At 50.8% G+C, this 18453-nt stretch overlaps 1 protein-coding gene across 2 annotated transcripts in view; it reads right to left on the bottom strand.

Moving 5' to 3' along the window:
• Positions 1-17743, bottom strand: part of LOC137427532 (serine/threonine-protein kinase 25) — an 81071-nt gene extending 63328 nt beyond the window's left edge. Inside the window, exon 1 of one of the 2 annotated variants that reach the window (XM_068117099.2) lies at positions 17028-17743. In XM_068117099.2, coding sequence (XP_067973200.1) covers positions 17028-17048 — 21 coding nt within the window. In that variant the 5' untranslated portion in view covers positions 17049-17743. The remainder of the gene's footprint in view (positions 1-17027) is intronic. The other variant, XM_068117098.2, reaches the window with a different exon arrangement.
• Between the last annotated feature and the right edge of the window lie 710 nt (positions 17744-18453).

Here is an 18453-nt window from a genome sequence, read left to right as displayed (position 1 = left end):
TTTGAAGCACACAATCGTCCAGAATGTCATTGTATGCTGTCGCGTTAAGATTTCCCAGAGATGGTGAAGATGGTGAAGCGAAATTCATCACTCCAGAGAACACGCTTACACTGCTCCAGAGTCCAATGGCGGCGAGCTTTACACAACTCCAGCAAACGCTTGGCATTGCGCATGGTGATCTTAGGCTTGTGTGCGGCTGCTCAGCCATGGAAACCCATTTCATGAAGCTCCGGACGAACAGTTGTTGTGCTGACGTTGCTTCCAGAGGCAGTTCGGAACTCGGTAGTGTTGTTGCAACCATTCTACACGCTACGTGCTTCAGCACTCGGCGGTCCCGTTCTGTGAGCTTGTGTGGCCTACCACTTTGCGGCTGAGCTGTTGTTGCTCCAAGACGTTTCCACTTCACAATAACAGCACATACAGTTGACCGGGGCAGCTCTAGCAGGGCAGAAATTTGATGAACTGACATCAGAAAGGTGGCATCCTATGACGATGCCACATTGAAAGTCGCTGAGCTCTTCAGTACGGCCCATTCTACTGCCAATGTTTGTCTATGGAGATTGCATGGCTGTGTGCTTGATTATATATACCTGTCAGCAATGGGTGTGGCTGAAACAGCCAAATCCACCAATTGGAAGGGGTGTCCGCATACTTTTAGCCATGTAGTGTACATAGCGACCCCAAAGGGGTCCCAAAATCAGTCGGGACCAAAGACTCTCCAACATGGGAAGAAGCCAGTGGGCCGATCGATTTCGGCTCATCAGAGGGCCGATATGCATGCGGCGGTTCCTTGTGCAACACTGTTTCCGTTGCTTAAAACCGCTTCCAGTGGTACCACTTTGATGGTGCCCCGATGCCCTAAACTGTGCAGATCATTTAGCCGTTCTGAAAACTCATTAGAAACGTTATCTCTTTTGCCCTTTTCATACAGTTATCATACCTAGCCTGGTGTTGGCTTCGCAGAAAGGGTGTGGCTTGGGATCCTAGGATCCTGGGTTTGAATCCCGGTCGATCGCTGAATTAACGCCAGGGGAGTTGACTCAGCATGTCATCCTTCCGAGGTCAGCAAATTGAGTTCACTGGTAATTCCCTGTGTATCACAAGAGGCGACTAACAGGGTTGGCGGCAGGAAGAGCATCCGGCCATAAAACATTGCTTCAAAAAAGGGGACCACTGTGCCCAAAAAAGGCCAACACCTGCTCTGCGGGGAAAAATGGCCTCTAAAGGTGGTTCTATACAGTTATCATACCGAAAATACCCAACCTTCGACGTGTCACTCCCACAATCTTAACGAGCATTTATCCTGCAACACGTGAGCGTAACTCTGATAATATAGCGCCACACAGCCGACAAGAAGCTAATGTTGGTTGAAGCAGGTGAACGTTTCCTTTAGAGTTTAGAGTATGCCGGTTTCGGCATCTCCCAATGCCTGCGTTTGAATAAGAATGAATCGCGGTGAGCTATGTACAATAGATTTGAACATCTGAAAAAATATCTCCCAAACAGTAGTTCTACCTTCAGCACCAGACACAAAATACGGACACCGAGGTGGAAAGAGCGCACGCTTGGTGAGACCTCAGTTCAAGCGTTCCTTGCACAGCATGGCCAATAGGAGTAGCTCCAGAACTCGAATACGGAGTGGTCATTTCATCACCACTTCCTGTAATCACTCCCTTATGGGCTGCCTTGTTTTGGCCGTTCAATGGTGTCCTTTGGAAAGAAATGCTAGATCGGTATCGAAAGCTATGGCGCACCAGCAACAAATGTTTCGCAACAGAGGGATCAAAAATATTGATAATTGTTTAAGGAGAGCTGGAAAAGAGCTCATTTTAAGTGAGGAAAAAACAAAAAGAATAAGATAAACACAAGTCACGGAAGTGGCCGTCTTCGTTGTTGCAACATAGGATGTTCCGTGGTGAATATTTCACATATAATGGGCACAATGTTGAGTTCCACTGTGGCCTCACCCTTTTTTTCATTGGCACAAAACCAGGACCCCGTTCAGCTCCACATACAAAACCTGGGACAGGTTTAAGTGCATTCGAGCTTGCTACAAAAACAAGCTTCAAGGGTAAATGGACATTATTCCACGCAATACTCATTTCACAAGAATCAGCTCACAAAATGTTTCTTTGGTGCTCCTCGGCACGACTCAAAGCAGCCAAACGGGCGTGTCGGTGTGAATGCCATTTGTTTGGACGATTCATTTTGTACAACTCATTGAGCTGATAACCATTCTCAGTGTCACCAAATAATCCTTGACGAAGCCATATAAAATGGTAAGAAAGCACAAAGTGTACCACAGATAAGGGTTTCAACTCATCAGCATCAAATGTAATGGTGGAGTACCAAAAACAATACTCATTGTCACAACCTGCACATCACGTGACAACACCCTTCACAAGAAACACAATCAGAGAGAGAAACAGACAGCAAGAGAGCGAGCAAGAGAGCGAGGAAGAGAGAGAGCGAGGAAGAGAGAGAGCGAGAGAGCGAGAGAGCGAGAGAGCGAGAGAGCGAGAGAGCGAGAGAGCGAGAGAGCGAGGACGGGAGAGAGAGAGAGAGGACGGGAGAGAGAGAGAGAGGACGGGAGAGAGAGAGAGAGGACGGGAGAGAGAGAGAGAGGACGGGAGAGAGAGAGAGAGGACGGGAGAGAGAGAGAGAGGACGGGGGAGAGAGAGAGAGAGAGGACGGGAGAGAGGGGTTGGGAGAAAGAGGGAGAGGGGTTGGGAGAAAGAGGGAGAGGGGTTGGGAGAAAGAGGGAGAGGGGTTGGGAGAAAGAGGGAGAGGGGTTGGGAGAAAGAGGGAGAGAGTTGGGAGAAAGAGGGAGAGGGGTTGGGAGAAAGAGGGAGAGGGGTTGGGAGAAAGAGGGAGAGGGGTTGGGAGAAAGAGGGAGAGGGGTTGGGAGAAAGAGGGAGAGGGTTGGGAGAAAGAGGGAGAGGGGTTGGGAGAAAGAGGGAGAGGGGTTGGGAGAAAGAGGGAGAGGGGTTGGGAGAAAGAGGGAGAGGAGTTGGGAGAAAGAGGGAGAGGGTTGGGAGAGGGGTTGGGAGAGGGGTTGGGAGAGGGGTTGGGAGAGGGGTTGGGAGAGGGGTTGGGAGAGGGGTTGGGGGAGAGGTTGGGGGAGAGGTTGGGGGAGAGGTTGGGGGAGAGGTTGGGGGAGAGGTTGGGAGAGAGGTTGGGAGAGAGGTTGGGGGAGAGGTTGGGGGAGAGGTTGGGGGAGAGGTTGGGGGAGAGGTTGGGGGAGAGGGAGAGAGAGAGGACGGGAGAGAGAGAGAGGACGGGAGAGAGAGAGGACGGGAGAGAGAGAGGACGGGAGAGAGAGAGGACGGGAGAGAGAGAGGACGGGAGAGAGAGAGAGAGAGGACGGGAGAGAGAGAGAGAGGACGGGAGAGAGAGAGAGAGGACGGGAGAGAGAGAGAGGACGGGAGAGAGAGAGAGGACGGGAGAGAGAGAGAGGACGGGAGAGAGAGAGAGGACGGGAGAGAGAGAGAGGACGGGAGAGAGAGAGAGAGGATGGGAGAGAGAGAGAACGGGAGAGAGAGAGAGAACGGGAGAGAGAGAGAGAGAGAGAGAGAGGGGACGGGAGAGAGAGAGAGAGGACGGGAGAGAGAGAGAGCGGGGGAAAGACGGGGAGAGACAGGGAGAGGGGTTGGGAGAGAGGGAGGACGGGAGAGAGGGAGGGGAGAGGAAGGGAGAGAACAAGAGAGACAGAGTGAGGCAAAGACAAAGACAAAAATACAGCAACAATGACGGAGTGAAAGAGAGAGACTTCCTTTCCTCCAACGGCCTGATCTCAGACCATCAGTTCGGATTAAGACCCAGTCACCCTACCCTGGACATGCTGCTTCTGGTCTTCCAACAATGGATAGATGGCGATCCTCAATATCAGACATGAGACCAGGGCTGTCCACTCCAGACATATCTCATGATTTTCATACAGTCAAGCATCCTCCTTTCCTCTCCAAACTATCTGCATATGGCATCCATTGCCACCTGCATATTTGCCTTACTGACTTCCTCTACTCTAGTAACTCGCATGAAGCTCTGACAGGTTCCTCTCATGTTCTCTCCCTCTTGAGGCTGGAGTGCACAAAAGCAGTGTTTTGGACTCCATCCTGTTCCTAATCTTTATCAACAATCACTCCAATTCTCGGGAAGTTTCTGCTAATCTCTTTTCTTTAGACTCCACTCCCTGCCATAGCTCCTCACAATCTTCTGATAAGAAGGCGGCAGCCTCTTCCTTCTCTGCAGACCTTAATGGAACCAGAAACTGATCGAATACTTGGAATATGTCTTTCCACCCCGACAAAACCCAAATGCTCACAATGTCTCTCATAAAGGACAGTCCGGCGGTTCGCTTCTACCTCCGCAACAAATCGCCTGAAGAGGTTCAGCCACATAATACTTTAGGCTTCGCCATCAGCCATGATCTTTCTTGGGCAAACCATAGTCTCCCTCTGGGAACCCTTCGATGTACAAAGTCTTTTCTTCGTAAACGTGAACTTTCAGAAGCAGCATGTTCAGGGTAGAGTGACCTTTCAGTCTTCTACCACCTCCTTTCTGGCCTTCCCCCTCTACCTCTTCTTTCTGACCGCACCTTTATACGTCCGCCCTCTGCCTGCCCGGTACTTCGCCATCCAAGCTTCTGTAGACTGCCGGGGGTCTGCCAGTAACCCACTTCTGGGCAAACTCCCAAAATCCAGGCACACTGTTCACCTGCACCCGTTCATTCCTCTATTTATTTATTTTCCTCTCACTTGTGGAACCAACTTCCTCAGTTTGTTCAATCCCATTATTCCCATCAGGGGGTTCAATCTGCCTGTTCACCTAACCACAGGTGATCGCCCACACACTCATGATCTTGTCTACCCTCGTTCAACATCCCGAAGACGACCCCCTCCTGTCTCGATTATCTGAATTTCCTCCTGCTCCTTCATCACCCTAAGTTTTGTTTTATTGTTCCACTTTTTGTTTCAATCCGTTTTATTCCTTCCTCTTCTGGTTGTGTTTGAGCTTGTGTCCAACTTATTCACCTGGTGTCCTCCCCCCTGTCCCTCTGACCTCATTCTTTCGCAGGTCCAATCTCCTCCAAGTGTCCCTATACCCTCCTCTTGGTATGTTTCTCACCTTTCCACTATGTTCCTTTTCATCTGTATTCTTGCTCTTCCACAAGCCTCGACTTTGTATTAAAAAAAAGAGAGCAAGGAAGATATGGAAGAGATTGAGAGCGATATGGATAGAGAGCAAGAAAAATATGGATAAAGAGAGTGAGTGATATGGATAGGGAGAGAGGAGGAGATAGGGAGATAGGGAGATAGGGAGATAGAGAGATAGAGAGATAGAGAGATAGAGACGGCGAGAGAGAGAGAGAGAGAGAGACTTTGACTTTTAAACTCTTTTTATTATAAAAGTATAAAACAAGAGTACCACCAAAAGCAATTCATCCAGGAAAATCAGTAAAATCATAGCAATCCCGGAAGGAAAAAACAATCGGTGCACTGCAAACCAAGCGACAGAAAAGGTGCAAATACCAAAAAAAACACGAGGAGAAAATCTAGGCATAATTTCTAAACTAGGCATAATTTTATATGCACAAATTTACAATCGCATCTGCAACCCTGAGGAGAGACTTAAGAAAGAAAGAGTAGGTCAAGACCAGGGGGAGAAAAACGCCGGCAAGGAGAAGCATGGAACAGTGTATAAGAAACACCCGCACTGTATTATACAGAAATTAACAATTTGTGATCTTGGACCTCACAAATCCCTCCAACACACCAGGTCGCAACAAAATTTGCAAGGTCGTTTGCAGTTTGGACACAGCCAAATTCAAGCTTGAGCCTTGCTGACACCAACGAACTAAAAAACACCATAATACTGCATTCCTGCATGGGTCTGCCGCCCAGCTTCGCCTTCCGCGACAGGTATACGGCCAGTTTAGCGGTAGCGGTTAGGAACCCGAATACAATAGATGTGGTTCCCTTTTTGGGAGGAAAGCCAAAGATGTAAGCTTTCAAAGAAAAGGTAACCTGCAATCTATGGGAAATAAAATTTAACCAATGAAACAAAGGAGAAAGTCTTTCACAATTAATGAAAGCATGAAACAAATCTTCCCTCACCGGGCAAAAGGGGCAACAGCCGGAAATGGGGGAAAAAAAACGAATGACAGCATTGGAAGGAACAATCCAGTGGGCCAAACGCCACTGAAGGTCACCTGTTCTTTTAGAAATAAGTCCAGCATACATTGTATCCCATAAAGGCTCAGAGGGAGGACCGGGAGGCAAGAGTCCTTTCCACCGGGTAACCCCAGCTAGAGGTGGGTCCCCAAGAAGAAGTTTTACACAAGACCTATAAATACTCTTGCTGCTCATAGCATGGAAGGGGGGTGACCCTGCGCTCATGGGGGGCAGCTCGTTTGGGGTAAAAGCGACACCTAATTTTGGGACTGTGGGCTCAACCTCTGCGTCCTGCGTCCAATGTAGGCCTAGCTGGTGGCCCCTTCGGATCACCGCTCTTAGTATGTTCCCGATTTGCCTCCTGGACCAAACACCTGTTAGGTCCGCCAGCTCGTTCGCAGGCTTCCATCCCTGTCCAGAGTCGTGCCGGAGATGACACACTTTCAGGATGTTGGCCACTATAAAATGCTGGCAGAAGTCGCGACTCCTCGGGATATCGGGGAAAAGTGGGTTGAAAAATAAAGGCTCGTGTGCATACATGTTAGTGCCATACGAGTCTGTTTGGCGACTTATCGAAACGCCCTGCCAGGCATTCAAGAGGCTCTGATAAAAGACTGGGAGCAGAGATGTATCGACGTGTTGAAGGTTGGTCAGGAAAAGTTCCTGTCCGTATCCGAGCCTCCCAGCTCGTTGAAGAATGGAGCAGGCTAAGGGCTTTCCTGGTAGGTGTTCTGCATAAAGCAAGCGTTGGATGGAGCGGAGCCGGAAGGCCAACAGGCGGCATTTCACATCGACTAGGCCATGACCACCCTCGGCCAAGGGACAACATATGGCGCTGGGTCGAAGCCAGTGGTAGCCTCCCCAAAAAAAAATCCACCAGTTTCCTCTGGATAGCTTGGAGCAAAACCTCCAGTGGTTGCAGGCAGATGAACCGGTGCCACAAAAGGGTAGTGACGAGGTTGTTGACAACTAGCGCGCGACCCTTATAGGAAAGGTGGGGTAGAGCTCTTTTCCATCGGCTCAAACGCCCATCTACCTGGTCAATGATCCTGTCCCAATTGTTCTGGGCATACTGAGGAGGACCAAGGAAGATGCCCAAATACTTGATGCCATCGTTTGCCCACACTAGCTCTGCAGGAAGGGGAGGTGGTGGTAATAACGGTGGCATAGGTAAGTCATTTTTTGGAAAGGGGATCCACAGAGCCTTGCTTTTCCCCCAATTACACCTTAATGATGAGGCAAGGTTGAAGTCCGACAAACACTTTGCCATGGCGTCACTGTCGCATTTTCTTTTTACAATGACACAAAGGTCGTCGGCATAAGCTGACAGGGTCAAAGGTGGGTGTCCTGGAGAAAGGACAAGTCCAGGGATATCCTTTCTGAGGGCGATTAAGAGGGGCTCCAAGGCGAGGGCAAATAATAGACCTGAAAGAGGACAACCTTGCCTTACCCCTCTCTGAACCTTTATGGGTGGGCAAAATTCGTTGTTAACTTTGATCAAGCTGGAGATGTTTGCGTATAACAAAGCTATGTAGGCTCTAAAATTAGTGCCAAGCCCGCAAGCTTGTAACACATGACACAAAAACTCATGATCAATGCTATCAAAGGCCTTTACAAGGTCAAGAAACACCAATCCAAAATCCTCTTTGACACATTTACCAGTTAACAAATCTCTGACTTGGAATATGTTGTCATAGATGGATCTGCCAGGGATGCCGCAACTTTGATCAGGTGACACCAGGTCCCCAATAACTGTCTTCAACCGGTTCGCAAGGACCTTGGAAAACAGTTTGTAATCCGTGCACAACAAAGAGATCGGACGCCAGTTTGACAGGTGTCGGAGATCGCCAGTCTTGGGTAGCAGGCAGAGTACTGCTCTTCTAAAACTGAGCGGTAATTCTCTGGATAAAAGAGATGCATCCAGAACATTGAGCAGCTCTGGGCCCAAAATGTCCCAGAATGCCGAAAGAAATTCGGCCGGTAGGCCATCGATGCCCGGGGCTTTTCCCGACTCCATCTCAGCAAGTGCACCGGTTAGCTCTGGAAGGGTAATTGGAGCATCCAGTTCCAGACGTTGGGCCTCAGCCACAGAAGGAAGATGAGAGGTCAAAACATTCATCATTTCGTGAGAAACTGTTTTGGCCTTGAAAAGTTCAGAAAAGAAATCGATTACATTTAATCTTATATCACTCGGATTTGTTAGGATGTTCCCCCCTGGGTCCAAAACCGAAGATATAAGTCGTGCTGGTTTCTCTACAGTTTCTAGGTAAAAGAAAGCCTTAGTTGGGGTATCTGAAACCTTTATATTCTGTATTCTTAGTCGAACTAGTGTGCCCGCTGCTTTTTCATGGATCAAATCCCTTAATTGGGCCTTCTTCTCGAGTAGCAACCGATAGTTCACTGGGTTGCTCTCATTGGCCAACTTGCTCTCTAACCTTAAGATGTCTGCTTCCAAGCAAGCCATCGTGATATGTTTCACATTGGTACAGAGCGAATTAAATTGTTGACAAAATACTCGAATTTGGGCCTTTAGGTTATCCCACCAGAGACTAATTGAGGAGAAAGAAGATTTTTTAGTACTCATTTCAGCCCAGAAATCACGAAAGGAGTCTGTAAATAAACTATCTTCTAAAAGTTTAACGTTAAACTTCCAGTAACTATTTCTGCATGTGGGTCGAGGAAAAGAAAGATCTAAGGTTACCATATGGTGGTCTGAAAACAATGACGGAAAACAACCTGAAGAGGCCGCGACGTTCCTAAAGGGTACATTAATGTACCAGCGGTCGAGTCTTGCCGAAGACACCCGGCCATTGGCACATCGACACCAGGTAAACTGGACTATGTTGGGGTGATGCAATCGCCAAACATCCAGTAGACCGGCCGTCTTAAAGAAACGGGATAGGTCCGCATGGGACTCGGGGTGGGGTTCTGCAGAGTTTCTATCCTTCGAAGGGTCAAAGGTGCAATTAAAGTCACCACCAATGCACACACATTGGTCGAGATCAACTGATTTCAGGTGGTTTACCATGGAGGTGAAGAAGGCCTTTCGGTCCCTGCTCTCACTAGGTGCGTACACATTGAAAATGGTACAGCGGAAGTTTTGATGTGCAAGCTGAAGGGAAATAAGCCGGCCTTTTATGACTTCCTGAAAATGACAAGACTCAAAAGCTAGACCTGGCTTTAGAAAAAACCCAACCCCAGCAGATGAGGCTGACAGATTGCTAAAATAGCATTGCCCTTTGAAAGTTTGGCACCAGTCATGTTCCACGTTAGGTGTGATGTGGGTCTCTTGTAGTAAAAGAACATTTGCCTTTTTACGGTCAAACAAGTTTTTGACTTGGGCCTGACGGAGGTGACTTGCACCCCCACCATTCATGTTTAAGGTCGCAAAGGAAATGTTTTTCATTCCGTGGTAATGAAATCGCCCTGTGCTTGGGAACACTCCGTACCTGCTCGGGTAACAAACTTTCTTAACCTGTGGAATTGAGATTTCATCAGGTCAAAATCCTCACGCGCTTCGATTATTGACTTTGCGGTGCAAATGAATGCAGCCAAGTCAGGGAAATAGTCTTTAATGACAATGTTGCGGTGACGATACGTTTCGTTAAGGAAGGTAAGAATGAGTTGAGGGGATACCTGCGAGTGACCTGTCATCGCTTGTGACAGCGCGGTTGTCTCAATGTCATCTTCGGACTCAGACACGTCAGATAACATGTCGTCAGGATCTGGGGTATTACCCGCTGCCCCCGCGGTCTTGTCTGGAGGCACCTTCACAAGTTTCCCAAGGTGTTCCCGAGAGCACTCGTTAACACTTTGGTGGATATTTGTATCTGGGGTCAGAGCTTGGGTTTGAGATCCCAGCAAACTCAGATTTACCGGCCCCGTTTGTACAGTGGGAACGTTTATTGAATCCTTAGTCTGCTCGGTATTTAAAGGGAGGGCAAGCGGAAAAACATTTCCCAGCTCGGAAATGGTAATACTTTCACTGGAGGTTTCGCACTCGGAAACTTCCAGGTGAGAGGTACAAATTTTATTTTTCGGCTCATTTACATAATGAGACTCGCTGGTGTCATTGACAACAGTATTCATGTACTCAGTTAGTGAGGGAATGTCAGAGGGACACTCGGACACATGTGCACCGGAAATGGTGCCGCCCATGACCGCCTTCTTTGCAGCACCAGCGAAATTGCTTGGCGCTGGTGCTCTTCGCTTTTTAGAATACACTATGGATTCTTCGTTCATGGGTTCGGGAAAGGGGGCAATGCTAGTTGTGTCAGTCACATCGGTGGGTGTCATCACATTGGAATCGGAAAGCACCGGTGTGACAGACGACTCAGTCGGGGTGTCAGAAGGTACGGTCGGGGTGTCAGAAGGTACGGTCGGGGTGTCAGAGGGTACGGTCGGGGGGTCAAAGAGTACGGTCGGGGGGTCAAAGAGTACGGTCGGGGGGTCAGAAAGTACGGTCGGGGTGTCAGAAGGTACGGTCGGGGTGTCAGAAGGTACGGTCGGGGTGTCAGAAGGTACGGTCGGGGTGTCAGAAGGTACGGCCGGGGTGTCAGAAGGTACGGTCGGGGTGTCAGAAGGTACGGTCGGGGTGTCAGAAGGTACGGTCGGGGTGTCAGAAGGTACGGTCGGGGTGTCAGAAGGTACGGTCGGGGTGTCAGAAGGTACGGTCGGGGTGTCAGAAGGTACGGTCGGGGTGTCAGAAGGTACGGTCGGGGTGTCAGAAGGTACGGTCGGGGTGTCAGAAGGTACGGTCGGGGTGTCAGAAGGTACGGTCGGGGTGTCAGAAGGTACGGTCGGGGTGTCAGAAGGTACGGTCGGGGTGTCAGAGGGTACGGTCGGGGGGTCAAAGAGTACGGTCGGGGGGTCAGAAAGTATGGTAGGGGTGACAGGAGATACGGTCCGGGTGACGGAAGGTACGGTAGGGGTAACAGGAGATACGGTCCGGGTGTCAGCGAGCATGGTCGGGGTGTCAGAAGGCGCGGTGGAGGGATTGGCCTTTTTACAAACCCTTTCGTTATGTCCCGGTTCACCACACTTCGGACAAGAGGCCCTAGGACAGAATCTTTTAACGTGTCCGAATTCTCCACAATTAAAGCAAAGCAAGTCTCCACAATTAAACCTGTATCGGCTCCGCGATCCGGGAGAATCATGTACACCTGCCTCCTAAAGCTCATTACGTGTTTAACACGATCGCTGCGACACCCGAGCGGAATCATTGAGATTCGGGAAACAATTTTACCATAACGAGACAGAACGGATAGGAGTTTCTCGCCTGGCATAAACGGTGGAACGTTGGATATTGTTATCTTGGTAGCTGGCGTATCCATAGGGGATACCGTAATATAATGACCCCCTTTTATGGTTAGACCGGTACTAACGACGTCATGAACGAGTTTTTCTTCTGACACGAAGACAACAAATTTCTGGTTCATTCGTGATGCCGCACGAACATTACCGTCTCCTATGATGGATCCCACGTAGGGCTGTCAACCGAGCCGAGACCGGGACGAAATCCCGGCGGTTTCGGCTTTCGAGACGGTCCCGAGATAAATTGATTGACGCAATTTCTCGGTAAAAAAATCCCGGTTAAAATTCCAACTTCTTGCAGATATTTTCCATAATAGAGGCATTTATTGAGCCTTGCTTTCATTACTCTGCTTCTGCACAAGCATCATTTTTCGCAAGTGCAGCTGAACTGACACAAACGATGATAGATAAAGTAAACTCACTGTTCCAGGATTTTCCCCTCGTCAACAAACAATGCACTGCAAACGAATCCGAATTCCGAATCCGGATCTTCACCAACATCTAATCATGTCGTCCTTGTCACACACGCTGCATCTCCACAAAATTTCGTCCGAATCCGTCCACAACTTTTTGAGATATTGTGTTCACAAACAAACGGACAAACAGACAGGAGTGAAAACATAACCTCCATCGACCTTTGGTGGCGCAGGTAACGAAATCAGGATGAAGGTCACAATGAAAATCCGCCGCATCGCGGCTTCATTTAAACCGTTGAATCCTTCCGCTGTATCACTCCGCCTCGCTCCGCTTTACGCTGCGGTCACGTGTCCGTCCTTGGAGACGAGTTACGGAATGTGGTTGCTATGGTCTTTTGCACATTAATATCGAGGGACTCGCTCGAGCCCCGTGAATGGAGGGACGATGTTTATTTAGATTAAAAACACGTTTATAACGGATTATTCTACACACAATGTATTAATACAAGTACAATACATTATGTAGTTTTATGAAATGAGTTTTTGATGAACGTTTATGTTTAATTGCAACGCTAAATCTATAAATTGTAAGAATCCCTCGGGGTTTGGTGTGACGGTTTGAATGTGAAAGTATTTTGGTTATCTTATCTCCACTTTAGGCCTGATAAGTTGATTACGTTTACTTTAGTCACAGAGTCAAAATAAGGAGGGGGGGGGGGGTGATCACTACACCGCCTGCTTTATAATTTACTCGCAGAAGTACCCGGCATTGCCGGGCGGAGGAGGGGAGGGGAACGGGGGGGGGGAGCGAGCCCCTTGGCGATCACAACTCACAAAATGATAATGAAACTCCAACCGGGACTCGAATATGCCTGGGCAGAAACATTTTCTCCCTCTCTCTGAAATTCCGAGCAAGAAATTACACGACAATACAAACTGTAATGAGATAACCCGGTCCCATCGGTGGCCGATCATCTGCATGTAGGCGGTGTATTTTATTTCATCCCGGTAAATGGAAGCTAAGTCGGAATTTAAGTACTCAACATCAGAAATGAATTTTTTTCATTGTTGTTTGTATATTGTAATGAAATTCCATTATTTTTGAAGCCTTATTATTTATTTTTATTTTTTTATTTTTTTTATATTTTGCCGGGAACCGAGCCGATCCGAGATCCCGTTATGAAAATTGAAAATTTATCGAGACGGTTCCGAGACGGGATTTTGAATCTAGCTAACAGCACTAATCCCACGGCAAGGATAATGTCCTCAGCCGGAGCTCCTTCGGGCGGAACACATGCGAATGCATGCTTACGCGTTAAATTTTCGAACACCTCGTACCGAGAGCGTATATTCGCCATACCAGCGAAATCCCCACCCCCCCCCCCCCCCCCTTGTCCGAATCGGACAAGAAGGTATCAAACCTAAATAATCGAACTAAAGTAAATAATAAACGTGCATTATAAGCACAAAAATGGCTTACAAAGCGTCGTCAAAGCCAGTAGGCCGCTCTCAATCCTCTCTCTCGAAGACAAGGGTGCAGAACGGATGAAAACACAATGCCGAAGCACACAGGATGGAAAAGGAGAGGGAGGGGGGGCAGGGGAGGGGGGAAAACTCACAACGGACTCACCAAAACACCGAGCAGTTGCTCACAGCCGCCATGACGCTACACCCAACGCACCGACAGGTGGCGACAGAGAGAGAGAGAGAGAGACGGCGAGGGAGAGAGAGAGAGAGAGAGAGACGCGAGAGGGATAGAGAGAGACAGCGAGAGGGAGAGAGACAGCGAGAGGGAGAGAGAGAGACAGCGAGAGGGAGAGAGAGAGACAGCGAGAGGGAGAGAGAGACAGTGAGGGGGAGAGAGACAGCGAGAGGGGGAGAGAGACAGCGAGAGGGAGAGAGAGACAGCGAGAGGGGGAGAGAGACAGCGAGAGGGGGGAGAGAGACAGCGAGAGGGGGGAGAGAGACAGCGAGAGGGGGGAGAGAGACAGCGAGAGGGGGGAGAGAGACAGCGAGAGGGGGGAGAGAGACAGCGAGAGGGGGGAGAGAGACAGCGAGAGGGGGAGAGAGACAGCGAGAGGGGGGGAGAGACGGGGGAGAGACAGCGAGAGGGGGGAGAGAGACAGCGAGAAGGGGGAGAGAGACAGCGGGAAGGGGGAGAGAGACAGCGAGATGGGGAGAGAGACAGCGAGATGGGGAGAGAGACAGCGAGATGGGGAGAGAGACAGCGAGATGGGGAGAGAGACAGCGAGATGGGGAGAGAGACAGCGAGATGGGGAGAGAGACAGCGAGATGGGGAGAGAGACAGCGAGATGGGGAGAGAGACAGCGAGATGGGGAGAGAGACAGCGAGATGGGGAGAGAGACAGCGAGATGGGGAGAGAGACAGGCTGAGGGGGAGAGAGAGAGACAGCGAGAGGGAGGGAGAGAGACAGCGAGAGGGAGGGAGAGAGACAGCGAGAGGGAGGGAGAGAGACAGCGAGAGGGAGGGAGAGAGACAGCGAGAGGGAGGGAGAGAGACAGCGAGAGGGAGGGAGAGAGACAGCGAGAGGGAGGGAGAGAGACAGCGAGAGGGAGGGAGAGAGACAGCGAGAGGGAGGGAGAGAGACAGCGAGAGGGAGGGAGAGAGACAGCGAGAGGGAGGGAGAGAGACAGCGAGAGGGAGGGAGAGAGACAGCGAGAGGGAGGGAGAGAGACAGCGAGAGGGAGGGAGAGAGACAGCGAGAGGGAGGGAGAGAGACAGCGAGAGGAAGGGAGAGAGACAGCGAGAGGGAGAGAGAGACAGCGAGAGGGAGAGAGAGACAGCGAGAGGGAGAGAGAGACAGCGAGAGGGAGAGAGAGACAGCGAGAGGGAGAGAGAGACAGCGAGAGGGAGAGAGATACAGCGAGGGGGAGAGAGAGACAGCGAGAGGGAGGGAGAGAGACAGCGAGAGGGAGGGAGAGAGACGGCGAGAGGGAGAGAGACAGCGAGGAGGAGAGAGACAGCGAGGAGGAGAGAGACAGCGAGGAGGAGAGAGACAGCGAGGAGGAGAGAGACAGCGAGGAGGAGAGAGACAGCGAGGAGGAGAGTGACAGCGAGGGGGAGAGAGACAGCGAGGAGGAGAGAGACAGCGAAGAGGAGAGAGACAGCGAGGGGGAGAGAGACAGCGAGGGGGAGAGACAGTGAGAGGAGGGGAGAGACAGCGAGAGGGGGGGGGGAGACAGCAAGATGGAGAGAGAGACAGCGAGAGGGAGAGAGAAAAAGAGACAGCGAGAGGGAGAGAGAGAGAGACAGCGAGAGGGAGAGAGAGAGAGCGAGAGGGGGGGAGAGAGAGAGCGAGAGGGGGGGAGAGAGAGCGAGAGGGGAAGAGAGAGAGCGAGAGGGGAAGAGAGAGAGAGACAGCGAGGAGTCGAGAATCCTGGATGAAGACGACTTGTTGGTCTCAGTTTGGATATAAGATTTACCTTGATGAGCAGCCATGCCCCATTTCATGAAGCTTTCATTTCATGGAATTTCCAAACTATAATAATCGGTTTTTGTGAGTCACAATCAAACCATCATAAACATCATGTGTCATACCAATCCCTGCCTCCTTTACAGAGTAATGCAAGACATACACTGTAATCACTACAACCCCACTCACCTCCACATTAGTTCACACAAAGTCAAAGTACAGGCCCTAAACCCTGTGCGCACCATGATAAGTACCAACCTGCACCACAGGTAAACAACTCAGGGAGGAGCCCTATTCATGGAGGATTAGACAAACCTTTTGGAATTGCTCAATGATCAATCATCTCCCCGGTTCCCAAACGAACCTTCCCGTGTAGTGCGGCAAACTGATCCAGAGTTCTTGCCATTTCATCTCCCACGAGAGAGTCTCCACCGATTCTCGTGCATCCACCTTGTCCGAACAAGGTAGGCGAATTGTTCAACTTTGCCTTGACCCTCGTGGTAAATTCAGAATGGGTGCTATTGCAACTATTATTTTGAAAGATCACGTGGGAACTGTCACATCCACAAGGCGTAGAGGACGGCCAGCTTAATGTCCGGTCCGAGGGAGGGTATGCTTGGTGGGACTGCGTGGCAGTTTTAATCTGAGCTGACTACAATGGACAGCAAGCTCAAAGTAGCGCAGCTGCAAATTTTCAAGCACACGACTCTCCTGGATTAGAATCCGAACACCTTGTCCAACTGGAAAAGGATCCACACACCACACCCTCCTGGGCAATGATCCACATGCCAGGACCCTCCTGGACAAGGATCCACACACCAGGACCCTCCTGGACTACGATACACACACCAAACACTCCTGGACCATTATCCACACACCCCATCCTCCTGGACCATGATCCACACACCCCATCCTCCTGGACCATGATCCACACACCCGATCCTCCTGAACCATGATCCACACACCCCACCCTCCTGGACTACGATCCACACACCCGATCCTCCTGGACCATGATCCACACCCGATCCTCCTGAACCATGATCCACACACCCCACCCTCCTTGACTACGATCCACACACCCGATCCTCCTGGACCATGATACACACACCCGATCCTCCTGGACCATGATCCACACACCCGATCCTCCTGGACCATGGTCCACACACCCCATCCTCCTGGACCATGATTCACACACCCCATCCTCCTGGACCATGATCCACACACCCCATCCTCCTGGACCATGATCCACACACCCGATCCTCCTGGACCATGATCCACACACCCCATCCTCCTGGACCATGATCCACACACCCGATCCTCCTGGACCATGATCCACACCCCCGATCTCCTTGGACCATGGTCCACACACCCGATCCTCCTGGACCATGATCCACACACCCAACCCTCCTAGACCATGGTCCACACACCCCATCCTCCTGGACCATGGTCCACACACCCCATCCTCCTGGACCATGGTCCACACACCCCATCCTCCTGGACCATGATTCACACACCCCAAACTCCTGGACCATGATCCACACACCCCATCCTCCTGGACCATGATCCACACACCCGATCCTCCTGGACCATGATCGACACACCCGATCCTCATGGACCATGATCCACACACCCAACCCTCCTGGACTACGATCCACACACCCGAACAAAACAGGATCAAAAATCAAAACCCACCTTCACGTTTAAATGAGCCATAGTAGACGTCGCCGCGATGGGAACGAGTTCCCCGGGCTCAAGGGCAGCGAGGACAAGCGATCCAACCCTCCTCCCGGGGGAGGCGCCTCGAGCAGAGCGCACTGTCCGCCCTGGGCGCCGCCCGAGCCGCTCGCGGAACTAGCCGAGCGGCGGTGCCGCCCGCGGCCTAGCTCAAGCCACGCGGAACCCGCGCGAAGCGTCGGCGCCTCGACCTCCCCCCGACCGCAGCGAAGCGCCGTCCAGCGGCGCGAACGGTTTGGCAGGGCCGCGCGAAGCCGCGGCGATATTCCTTCGTCCGTGGCGGGTTGACGTGAGCTGAGCGTCGCTTTGCCGAACGCGGAGACACCTCACGCCATCTTGGTTGTGCGGAAAGGGTGACGGTCAAAGGGCGGAGCACGAACACTGGGAGGACCTATTAGGACCTCGACCATACACCGCCCAAATTGTTGACGTCGCTAAAATCAGCCATTTGATAAAAATGCGAACAAGACGACGTTGGATGCGAATCGCTGAGAATCTTTCATGAACCCAAAAGTGAGTGAATTGGGTTTGTTTGGGAGATCTTCCTAAACGACCTCCTTATCTATCTCGGAGCTGGTCCCACCACACGGGAAGTGCCCGTCGAGGGGATCATTTCATTCTCCTTTACAGAACGATTTATCACCTCATTACGGCTTTCAGAGCGACAGGCCAAATGGCAAAGCGATCGCTGCCGTCGGGCGTTACGTCACAGAATTACGTCATCAATGCAGCTCCGCCTCCTCTGTTGTGTGAACTTTGACCAATGACAGGACGAGGCACGTGGGGACCCGCAGTGAAAGTTCTTCTTCAGGTGATTAATCTCAAAAGGTCCTTTCAAGAAGATATCGAATGCATTTTATTTCGTGTTGTCCACCGGATCCATCACTCTGCACCAGTTGCTGTGAACTTGGCAACAATAAGTTGTTGGAGTCTTGAATGACAGGTTCTATCAACTGTTAAGGCGCCATAACCGCCATGGCAACGGGAAGTAAAGCAAAGCTGACGTTTTGGGTGTTGGTCCTTCGTTGGACCAAGAGCTATGGCCACGGCAAAATCCAGTATTCCTCGACGACGAGCCTGGACCGGGATTGGGGAGGGGTTGGGTTTGGTGGGGGGTGTCTGCAATCCAGCACCGTGTATCCGTCCGCACACCGATTCTGGATTCTGGCACCATGTGCAGGTGCTTCTGTCCGCAGTCCGACACCACGTGATGTATGTCCGAGTCTCCGGGACCACGTGATGGATGTCCGGCACCACGTCCACGTGCTTCTCCATCCACAATGCGGCACGTTTGGCTGTTGATAAACGCGTGGACATTGCTTTGGGCTCAGCTTTACATTATAATTTTAATCTAACCCCCCCTCCCCCGCTTCTCACCCCAAAC

The sequence above is a fragment of the Myxine glutinosa genome, chromosome 5, assembly GCF_964187855.1.
Source record: "Myxine glutinosa chromosome 5, kmMyxGlut1.1, whole genome shotgun sequence".
Taxonomy (NCBI): Eukaryota; Metazoa; Chordata; class Myxini; order Myxiniformes; family Myxinidae; genus Myxine; species Myxine glutinosa.
The sequence above is the reverse complement of the archived record's forward strand: the minus strand, read 5'-3'. Positions and strand labels throughout refer to the sequence as shown.